The sequence below is a fragment of the Sarcophilus harrisii genome, chromosome 4, assembly GCF_902635505.1.
Source record: "Sarcophilus harrisii chromosome 4, mSarHar1.11, whole genome shotgun sequence".
NCBI lineage: Eukaryota > Metazoa > Chordata > Mammalia > Dasyuromorphia > Dasyuridae > Sarcophilus > Sarcophilus harrisii.
In genome coordinates, this window is record NC_045429.1 from 14,934,036 (window position 1) to 14,946,106 (window position 12,071).

At 37.7% G+C, this 12,071-nt stretch overlaps 1 protein-coding gene across 4 annotated transcripts in view; it reads right to left on the reverse strand.

Annotated features, from left to right (window-relative positions):
- The window catches only part of PATJ (PATJ crumbs cell polarity complex component), a 329,924-nt gene that overhangs the window by 234,435 nt on the left and 83,418 nt on the right, over window positions 1-12,071 (reverse strand). For all 4 annotated transcript variants that reach the window (XM_031969002.1, XM_031969001.1, XM_031969004.1 and 1 more), the window contains exon 17: window positions 8,370-8,504. In XM_031969002.1, coding sequence (XP_031824862.1) covers window positions 8,370-8,504 — 135 coding nt within the window. The remainder of the gene's footprint in view (window positions 1-8,369; window positions 8,505-12,071) is intronic.

Consider the following 12,071-nt stretch of genomic DNA (forward strand, 5'->3'; position numbering starts at 1 on the left):
GTTCTAGCAGCTCCTTCTTACCCCTCATTTCCCATCGAAGACCCTTTAAAATCTAGTTTGGACCAATCTTTCTAGATTTATCTGACCTTCCTCTCTCTCATCCACTCTACAATCCTGCCCAAATAGCTAACATAGGCTTTGCCAACATTTCATCTCCCAACATTGTGCTGTCCCCCAGGTTGAGAATACTTTCCCTCCCCAATGTGACTCAAAGAATCCCAAGTCTTCTTCAAAACTCAGAATAAGTGTCACTTCCTGCACTAGCCTCTCTGATGCTACAAGCAGGACCAGCAGGAAGTAAGTACCTTGAAGGCAAGCACCTCCTTTGTTTCCCTTTGAAATCTCACTACCTTTCACAGAGCCAAGCACCTAGTAGGTAACTAACAAATGCCTGATAAACATAGTAAGTAAAGCAATAGGAGAGATTCTGTCAGATCTGAAGATAAATTATGTCCCGCCAAGAAATCAGCTTCAGGGAAAATTCTCAGGGAGCAAGACTTCAAGGGGGTGAGACTCTAAGATACTCCCTACTGGTGCAGGAGAGGACAGAACGATTATGGTCCAAACTGCCAAATAGCATCCAACTCCTACTTGGAGAAGGAAAAAAATGAAGGGAGAAACAGGCTTAAGGTAGCAAAGGTCTTTCCTGGGAGCTTGTTATTTAAGTAAATTACTCTTGTTAAAGACTAATTATTCTGGCTGAAGGGTTAATTATGATATAAGTAACTAAATGGGCAATTCATAAATTAGGTAGCATGTTTATTTTTCCCAACCCAGTTAATCATTTTCACTGAGGCAGTGAATAGACAGATGACCTTGAAACTAAGAAGGCAAGGAAGGGTTCATTCATGTGGGACCACAGGCTGTGCAAGACTGGCTAGTCATAGAATCTGCAAGGGATCCAGACAACTCTCTAACAATTACACATTACAGAGAAAGTGCCAATCATAATGAATAAACTAAATTTCCTCATCTGGAAGTCTGTGCTCTTAACTAAGATACTTATCCATCATAGTTAATAGTGCCCATTAACAAAGAAAATAAGTTTGAATTTTCACTTGGGTTCAGGTGCTTTTCGGCATCAACAATAACAAAAACTATAATTAGGGGAAAGGATTTTCTTCCTTGATCCAATGACTGTTGTCCATTGTATAAGCACAGACAGGACCCAACTAGAGAAAAAAAATTGTCACCTACTTTATATTAGGTAACAATTTTGTCTTTAGCAATAATAAAAGTGTCCCAGATAATATTCAATGCATTAATAGCTAATGTTAGTTTTAGGATTTTTCTGACTATGATAATCAGCGCAACCCCAAATATAAAAAAAAAAATCTCTGGCCAGCCCCAGATTAGCCAAATGTATCTTTGCTAGGTCACTAAGCATTTTAACCAATGACACAGGAACAGTAGAAGCACCAAGAAGAGAGTTTCTAATACTCTTCCTTATAATGAGTAGGAATCTATAAGACCATCAAGCAAATGTCAGAAATTAGTCCACTGTTGGATATTCACTGTAATATTTTAAGAATATTAACTTAAGAACTTTAAAATGCCCTATTATTTCATTTGATCCTCCCCATAATTTCCCCCCACTCTAGCCTGTCCATCACTTATCCGTCAAGTGGGATCTGACCATGTCAACCCATGACTCAATATATTCCAGTGGCTCCCCTTCATGACCTGCTCCCCATTGCACCTTTCTAATCTTCCTACACCTTATACCCTACTCTGTGCTCCAATGACATTAGCTTCCTGACTGCTCCTCAACAAGACTCTCCATCATCCAACTCCAGGCATCTTCACTGGCTGTCTGCCCACACCAGGAGGAGCTCTTTCTCATCTTCCTTCACTTGCTGACCTCTCTGTCTTCCCTCAAGTCCCAGTTAAAATCCTACCTTCAACAGGAAGCCATTTCAGATACCCCTTCATTATCTTCTCTTCTTTCAGTTGATTATGTCCTATTTCACCTTTCTATAGCTTATCTGTAGGTAGGTGTTTGTGAGTTGTCTCTCATTAGACTGCGAGTTCCTTAGGAACAGAGACTACCATCTTCTCCTTCTTTGTTTTTATTCTTCTTCATTGTTCTTTTCTGGTGTTGTTGTGGTTCTTCCTCTCTTTCTCTTCTTGCTTTTCCTCTTCTTCTTCTTCTTCTTCTTTCTATCTCTTTCTTCCTCCTCTTTTTCTTCCTTTGCTTCTCCTCCCCCTGCTTCCTTATTTTTTTAGTACATTGTAAATGTTTTCTGATTGATCAACTACAATTCTGTAAGGAAGGTAGTGTGATTATCACCCCCGTTTTTCATAAATAAGTGACTTTTCCAAAGTTACCCAGTAACTAAGTGTCTGAGGATTTAAAAGATTCAAGTCCATTATTCAAGTGTCATAGGATTTAAAATCAGGTTTTCCTAACTCCAAGTCCAGTGCTCTATCCATTAGTCAATCTGACTACTTTCTCTTCTAAGAGCATAAGACCATAAGATTTAGTGCTAGATGAGATCTCAAAGAACAGCATCCCCTGAAATCTTACTAATAAGGTAATTGGGCCCTCGAGACATTAAGAGACTTATCAAAGTCACTTGGGAAAAAAGATGGGTATCCAAATCAGGAATCCACCTTCAAAGGCAGTGTGCGAGCGATTCTGACCCACTGGAACAGTCCAGGAGACTCACCCATCCTTCCAATTGTTCAGCCTTCTTCAACTAAGTTAATCTGGTTGTGAAACCAGAAACAGAAAAAGTTCCCCCACTTCTAATGTCAACAGGATTGATGGACAATATAGGATGGAGTCCCCATCTGGCAAGATGCACCTAAGTCTTTTTCTACAGATTTGCTTCTCATTTTGAACAGCAAAACTGCTGTATTTTCTACAATGCCTATAGCATTGCCCATGCTCAGGCCTCACTTTAAAAAAATAATTTTAGCATTTAATTTCAGTAATAGCTTACAAAAGAGCAAATACAAGGAATTCTGAGGAATACAGGAAAAGCTGCACAATTAGAAGCAGAGTGAAGGAAATAGCCTGAAGGTCAGAACTTATTTTTGTTCCTTTAGCACCAGAAGGAGAAGATACACTGCAATTATAGTCTAAATGAAAGCAAAAAATTAATAACAAGAAGACCTCACACTATTTGCATTGACCATTGGTGGTCCCAGAGAGTAGATAACAAATTATCTTTCTTAGCACAAAGGAGAATACACTATCAGATGGACTCATATTATTGGTTGTCCTTTTTGCTAATTGTTTTCTCTGTTAGAGAGTTCATTGTTTAAGAGGAAAGGAATAGGAAATTACTAGGATATAAAAACAAAAGGCACATGGCGGTTAGGTGGAGTGCAGAAAGCACCAGTCCCAGAGTCAGGAACTCATCTACCTGAGTTCAACTCTGGCTTCAGACATTCACTACCTGTGAGACCCTGAGTAAATCACTTAACTCTGTTTGCCTCAGTTTCCTCAACTATAAAATAAGTTGGAAAAGGAAATGGAAAACCACTCCAGTATCTTTGCCAAGAAAACCCAAAATGGGGTCACAAGGAATTAGACATGACTGAAAATAAAAGAAAGGCCTAATTCAAATTTATTTTCATGTATATTAACTCATATTTCCATAATATTTACAAACCATTTTTTTAAATTTTCCATGAATTAAGCAAGGCAAGTATTAGCATATTACCTCCCCTTTGGGGGATGAAAAAAAAAAAGAAAATGAATGACTTCCTCAGAGACAGAAGATGCTTACATGCCCAAGGACCCTGAAGTGAAGACAAAAGACAAGACCTCATTTTCCAACTCCCAGCCCCTGGTCTGAATTTACCCCACACCAGGCTGTTATTACACCCTCACTTTCTCGGTATATTGGCTTTACACAGTATCCACCAGGGTTCTTTAAAGTGTAACACACCTGTAAAGCATCCTTTAGAATATATTGCTATGAATTTATATTCTTTCCTCTGTGCAATGAGATTAGACGGGGTGGGAGGAGAAAAGTAGGGGTGGAATTTTAACCATTGGCAGCCTGGTGAACCTAAGCACCCGGAATCATGTTTGTAAATGCCTAAAATGAAATATGGATTACAAAGAATTATAAAGGTATTTTAGAAATAAGTTCACAGACCCTTTAAAATCATTCCACAGACTCCTGAGGGGGTTCACAGACCCCAGGTTAAGCAATTCTGTACTAGACAAAATTTATAATTTACTTGAGCTTTTCTATAAAGTTCTTACTAGTTTAGTGATGAAAGAAACCACAGTTGGGGGGAAAAATGTGGTTCATTAAAATTTGTTATTGTTTTTCAGTCATTTGGTCATGTGAAATTTTTAGTGAACTCGCAAACGATCTCAAGCCAGCCCATCTATCTTCCGGTATCTCCTGAAGTCTGTCCAAACTCATGGTCCTTGCTTCATCCTGTGCCATAGCCCTTTCAATCTTTCCCAACATCAGGAGCTTTTCCAGAGAGTCCTGTCTTCTCATTATGTGGCCAAAGTCTTTAATCTTCACCATTAAAATAAATATTCCCAAAAGCTAATGCCTATTATACCTTAGCTATGTACCTAACACCCCTTTTTGTATTCCCAAGCTTTTGTAACAACTTCACTCATGTTGAGCCTCGGTTGATGGAGAGAAGCTGCTTTAGTGGAATACCAGAGGTACACGGGATGTGCTCCAGGCCAAGAAACGGCCTTCACGGATCCATTTGAAACCCTCCCTTGGCCTGGCAAAAGTTATTTCCCCTCATTAGTGTTTATTACCTAATTACAGCGAGTGATAACTTAACCAATTAATTAACTTGCCCAACACCAAATTTTAAATTGAGATATCTTGTCATCTAAATATCACAGTAGGTGACAGTGACACGCGTTCTGCCAATAAACAACAAAAACGTGATGTACACACCACGCAGGGAGCTTCAGATGCAGTGTTTTCCTTCCAGGTTTGACTGGAGAAGATGTGATGAGTCCTTAGAACTAACGATCAAGATTTCTAATATAAAACTTATTCAAAAATCAATTTTTCTTGTAATTGCTTTACAGCAATGAAATATTCTACTCTCTTTTCAAATAAAAGAAAGAAATATGCAGAGAAATGAATGCCTATGTACCAATAATGACATGGAGGAGAAAGTACAGATGGGAAAAAAGCATTTATACAAGAGCAAGAAATTCTGGATTCAGATGTTAATGGATACTGCAAAGCATATCACCAAAAAAGTCTGGAATCCCCTAGTTTCGCGTGTCTACACTCCCATCATAAAAATGTATATTGATTATATATATATAGTGTGTGTGTGATAAATATGTGCATGTTATTTTGCACAAGAAAACATAAGAGACCACTTTACTTTGTCTTCAGCACCTTGGATAGTGCCTGAATGCAGTAGGAGCTTAATAAATACTTTTTGGAGAAGTAGCTCAGCTTGCATTTAAAAAAAAAAAAGATTAATTTCCAAGGGTCTTTTCCTTATTCCCAGCCCCAGAGAGTGTCTTTTCCTATTGAAATTAATGTATGTGTGTCCATATACACACACAGATGCACATATACATATGCATAAAGGCATCATATGCTTTTTTTTTTTTTTTTTGGGGGGGGGGGTGCCTGTTGGTAAAACTGGGTCAAGAAAACAGGAGCTGGTATCCTGCCTTGTAAACGTCTTATTTGTTGAACACTGGGGGAATCCCAACCTTTCCTAGCCTCAGTTTCCTCATCAGAAAAACAAGAATGTTAAAATTAGTACCAACCTAATAAGAGGTACAAATATAGGTCAACAGAGGTAATACATGTCAAGTGGATTGGATCGAAACGATAGTTGTTATTGTGGCTGTTGAGATGATTATTTACTCACACTGTTTACTCACTGTATCCCCCAGAAAAATGTCAACTTGGAAGAAATCAGTCAAGGAATTTGTCAAGGACAATGTCTGTCACATAAGTTACATTAAGTAGAAGCTTAATTAATCCTTTTAGAATGGAATAAACCAGCTATGAACTGCCATGTTCAGGAACAGGGCTTTCTAATTAAGCAACTTTGCTAGAAATGTGGGACCTCTCTCTACAAATGGACCTTGTCCTACATAAGACTTAAATGTGGAAAGAAGCCATGCTAAGATCAATTTAAGTTTTTTCCTTCCATATATGATCAACAGCATCCTCGACCCCCTAGAGCAGTGGTTCTCAAACTTTTGTTTTCAGTATCTTTATCCTATTAAAAATGATTGAGGATCTCTCCAAAGCATTTTTGTTTATCTGGGTTATATTTATAGACATTTACCATATTGGAAATAAAAACTATTTTTGAATTTGTAGACTCTCTAAAAGGGTTTCAGAGATCTCCAGGATTCTCTAGACCATACTTTGAGAACCACTGCCCTAGAGCATGGAGAAGGAAAAGGTCACATAGCCAACATCTGTCAGATACAAAATTTGAACACAGCTCTTCCCAGGCTTTGACGCCAGCTCTCATCCATTAGGCCACATGGTCTCTAGAGATCTAATTAGCATGAAGCAAATCTGAAAATTCCAAAATTGAGATTAAGCTAAAGAAAAATAATGATGAGAAGTATTCATTAATTTGAATCAACAGCTCAAAAGCCAATCTGCCTAACAACCTTGGGAAGAAATATTCCAATGGCTGAGAGGGGCGGCTGTCAATGCCAGCTAACAAGCCAGTGAAAATGACTAAGTGAGGATCTATTTTGGGTTGTCTTAAATTGCACTGGCAAAATTTGGGATTTTGTGTTCTTACATAATGCTCTCAAAGTATTTGTCTTTTCATCTGTTCCCAACTGTCTTCTTCTATGAGGAAAGAATTGATTTTTACATCAGTAGGCATTTTATGCGCTTAGAGAGAGAGTACTACATTTTGCTTTATTAAACCACAGTGAGCTAAGGCTGCACTAGCATATTAAAATATGCACATTACCGAAAAGAGCGTTCTTGCCAAAAGTTTTAATTCCCTGTGATAATCAAACACAGACATTTAAACAGAGCCCATTGACTGGGAAGTCTCAAGAGGCATCTTACCGAGATTATCCCCATTCTCCCCAAATGCAATGATACCTTCAACTCTCTAATACTCCCAAACTATATTCCTCATCATTCTTCCCATAATCTGCCAACCTAAAGAAGCTAGATAAATGGAATAGCACAAGCACGTGTATTCTCTCTCTCTCACAAACACACACACACACACACACTCACACACACATACATATACACCCAAACACAAACACCCACACACCTTAATAATGCTAAGTTCTTTGGGATCCATTACAGAAGTAATTAAACTATTCTTTTCTTTTCTTTTTATTTAACTATTATTTACTCACTATCACATCCAGGATCAAAAATAAAATCCTGTTTTGCTTCTAAAGCCCTTTATAATCCAGCTCCTCCCTCTTCAATGTCATGATATGGGTTTTCCAGGCGCTCCTAACATCAGCCCATCCATCTACTGCCTTGGTGCTTATTCACTGGCTGGAATTCTCTCACTCCTCTCTCCACTTCCTGGCTTCCTTCAAGACTTAACTGAAATCCCACCTTCCTCAGGAAACCTGTTCTAATCCTTTCTATCACCATTACATTCCCTCTAGGATTGCCTCCAATCTACCCTATCTTCTCTGTAAAGTTATTTAAATGCTGTCTCCTCCCATTAGAACATGGTATAGGTGCTAGGTTTTTGCCTGTCTTTCTGTCCCTCTTCCTTCCCACCATGTTTCACACTTATTAAATGATTAATAAATGCCTTGTTGACTAACTGGCACAAAACCATCCCTCAGTCCTAATCTTAATCTATCTTAATCTGGAAAATAAAATATAATGAACATCAGTTCCTATTTCACAAAGGGACTTAGTTCCATGTTATATAGAAATACAACAAAGAAAATATGTTGGAAACCTAACATCTTCTTGCAATCTGCTCCAAAACTTGGCCATTCTACATATTTTAGGTTTTTCTAAAGCAAGTGTGAATGATTATGGAATCCCAAATACTTCCAAGAGAAAGCTAAGAAGACCTGAATTGTCCTAATCCAATTTCAACCCAAATGTCTTTCACTGTGTATAGAAGATGCTGTAAGTATATGATGTCACTTGACTGAATTTGAGTTAAAAAAACTCAGAACACACAATAGTCACATAATCTCCCAGTAGTGACCTAGGAGATTTTCTCTATCAATAAGTTGGATACGATAGTATATATCACATAGTATATAGTGTACTGATACGTGTGTTGTAGACTATTAGATGACCAGTCAATATACATGGGATATTGCTTTTCTTAGTTAATATAGCTGAATGACTGAGCAATAGCTACACCTGATAAAGATAAGTTCAACAACAAAATAGTCAAAAAAATTAAATAACAGAGATAATAACCTGGTAGTCCAAAATGCTGAATCCCAAGCCATCGACACCTTTAATTAACTCAATTGTCTTCACCTCAGTGGACCAGAGAGCCAGTTCCCCATCGTCTTCATCATCATTAATTTGAACTTCTTCATTGGGGTCAACCTGAAACACAAAAATAGAAAACTTCAGACCGATTCCTTTAAGGTATTAAAGAGACGATGGGACATTTCATATCTGAGCCCTGGGATGCTGATTTTAAATGGTGATGGCAGAGGAATGCTGGACACGGAGCCAGAAAGATCTAGATCCAAACACCTCCTGAAAGGCAGGGCACTTTAGGCAAAGTACTTTATGTCTCTCAGGCCCAACTTTCTCATCTGCAACACTGAAATCAGGAGAACAGCAAGCTTACGGGAAGACCAAATGAGATCATGCAAATCAAGTACTTTGCATACCTATTACTATGTAATTGGGAGGTTTTGTTTTTTTTTTTTTTATTCTGCAGTCTCAAAGTTTCCTTTGACATTCTTTAAGAACTTATAGATTTTTTAAAAAAATACATCACAATCAGAAAAAAATCCACACAAAAATTCAAATATTTTTAAAAGCATCTTCTTGATCAAGAGCCTTGTACGTTGAGTGTCTGTATCAAAGTAGTTACCACTGACCTCCCATACTTTCATGATCTCTGCCATCCCATTAGAAGCATAAAAGGAAAAATAAGTATTTAAGTCATGTCTTTAGATAGAATATCAGAAAATATTAATATAGCATTCCCTGAATTCTTGATCATTATATCAAATTACATAGAAACAACTTCTAGGACATCACTGTTTGTCTGTCCTCCACCTTTCCTGGCCCATCTCATCTCCTTTTTCATTCTCTAGTTCTCATAAATACACAGCTAAGATGAACTGACTTTTGAGAAAACCTCACCAGCTGAAGAAACAATAAATTAAGCTACAATGAGCTGAGCTATAATGAATTGTACTGAACACTCAATTGTGGAGAAGTGAGCTGGAAACAGAGATGCTTTACTTCTGCAAAGAGTATGGAATGTACTCTTCTTCTGTGGATTCGGGAATTAAATCCCTTTAAGTGAAATTTCTTTGGGGTTTGTTTCATTTTTTACCAAGAAAAATTCAGTGGAAAGTGAATTTGAAGGAGGATCACTATGTCTTGCTTTAACATGATGTTTTTATTAAAAATGAGCAGAAGCAGCCCTCTTTGTAGTGGCCAGAAATTGGAAACTGAGTGGATGTCCATCAATTGGAGAATGGCTGAATAAACTGTGATATATGAATGTTATGGAATATTATTGTTCTGTAAGAAATGACCAGCGGGATGATTTCAGAAAGGCCTGGAAAGACTTACATGAACTGATGCTAAGTGAAATGAGCAGGACTAGGAGATCACTATATTCTTCAACAACAATACTATATATTGGAAAGAACTCTGGGAAATGACTATAAACCACTACATAGAATTCCCAATCTCTCTATTTTTGTCCACCTGCATTTTTTATTTCCCTCACAGGCTAGTTGTACACTATTTCAAAGTCCGATTCTTTTTGTACACCAAAATAACTGTTTCCGCATGTATACATATATTGTATTTAACTTATACTTTAACATATTTAACATGTATTGGTCAACCTGCCATCTGGGGGAAAGGGTGGGGGGGAAGGAGGGATAAAGTTGGAAGAAAAGGATTTGCAATTGTCAATGCTGAAAAATTACATATGCATATGTCTTGTAAATAAATAAAAATAAACAGAACAAAAACTAGACTAGAATTTCCATTCATGGCATTTTATGCCCTTTGAAATGGTGAATGGAAGAAAAATTATATAAGCAAAAAATAACTCCAGGGAAGAAGAGGAAAACAAACAATGTAGTAAAAACCAAACCTTCTTGAGAAGTCAAAAAAGTCCAGACAAGATTACACCTTTTGAGAGCTGCTAAAGGTCTTACCCAGAGTGGAGACAAGCAGGACAACCACCCTCATCCTATTCCTAAAAATTCTTAAAAAGGCAGAACTTAAAAAACATCCTACTTTAAATCTTGAAATAAGGATAGAAGTTTGCACCTAAAAATCTTTCCTTCAATTTCGTCCCCAGAGCTAAAAATGAGAAGATTTTAAAGGAAATGATCCTCTCCTCTCCTTGCAGAGGGAAAGTAGAAGGGTTGCCTGAAATGATGGATGTGCTCTGGAAGAAAGGTACTTGATATGCTCACTGATTAATCAAAGAACAGTCAGAATTTGGCCAAACTAGCTAGTTGGGCAGCTCTGAAATGAAATGTGCTGATACTTGGGAGAAATGGAAATCAAAGAAAAGTAAATTCAGAAAATGCAAGGACAGTCCCCTGAAGTACAGGCTTACAGGATTCTCAGGGAGTCCAAAGTGTAGAATGTGCCACGGTCCAACCAGATAACTAGATATTAATATATCTGCACTTGTGTGCAGATGTATACATATATAATATATATGTATACATATATTTTTATATATGCATATATTTTCAAAATGGGTAAACTGAGCCCCATGATGGTTTTTTTTGCCAAAGGTCAGATACATACTGAGTATTAGAGGTAGATTTTGGATTCAGATCCACTGAATATATATTCATAGAATATATAGACATAGATATAAAATATATGTGTATCTATCTCTATTTATCTATATGTATGTAAATGTGTATGTATATATAAATATAAATATATATAGACACACACACACACACACACACACACACACACACACCCCTCTCCCAAACTTCCACTTTTGTCAATTCTGCATAAATATGCAGTTACAAGACAGAAAGCAATCAACTAATGGCATCCAGGCAGAAACTTAGCATAATTTCGAGCTCCCATTTGCCAATGATGGGGACAAATGATGGATGGGGAGCGCACGGTGAGCAGCTGAGCTGCTGATTTGCACGCTGCAGAAGATGAGGTCAAAGGCATTTTTCTCACCCTTCACAGGTAAGCCGCCACAGAGCAGTTCATTTCCAAAGGGTCACAAGGCCCCTGTGGGTGAGCTCTCTGAGCTGACTGCTGGATGGCTCATTGAATTCAAGTCTGCAAACACTTATTAATCACTTACTTGCCCAGAGCACAGTGCTGGGAGAGAAGCAAAGTTAGAGAAACGCAGGCTTCTTGCCTTTATAGAGTTCACAGTTTAGTAGGTGGGGAGGCAGGAAAGTCATTATTATCAGGAAAATGATATCCAACCCAATAATTATTGGATAAGTTGCTGCTGCTGTTTTCCCCCTCAATTGCCTTGTATTCACTTTGTATAGATTCTGTATATAAATATATGTCTGTGATGTCTCCCCCCAAGAGGATGTAGATTCCTTGAGGTAAGACCACAGCTATGCCATTTCTGTCTTTGCATTCCCAGTACTTTAATAAAGGAACACAGTGGGGAAGCTAGGTGGGGCAGTGGATAGAGCACCAGCTCTGAAGTCAGGAGGACCCGAGTTCAAATCTGGCCTCAGACACTCAACTCTGTGACCTTGGGAAAAGTCACTTAGCGCCAATTGCCTCAGTAAAAAATAAAAATTAAAATAATAATAAAAACAAATAAACAAATAAATAAATAAAGGAGCACAGTGAGTCTAAGAAATTCTATTATTTGGATAGCAGTACATGACAGAAAACATAAAATATGGAGAGTGACCACATACAAACTATTTCTCCAGATCTGTAATTGTATTTTGGAGA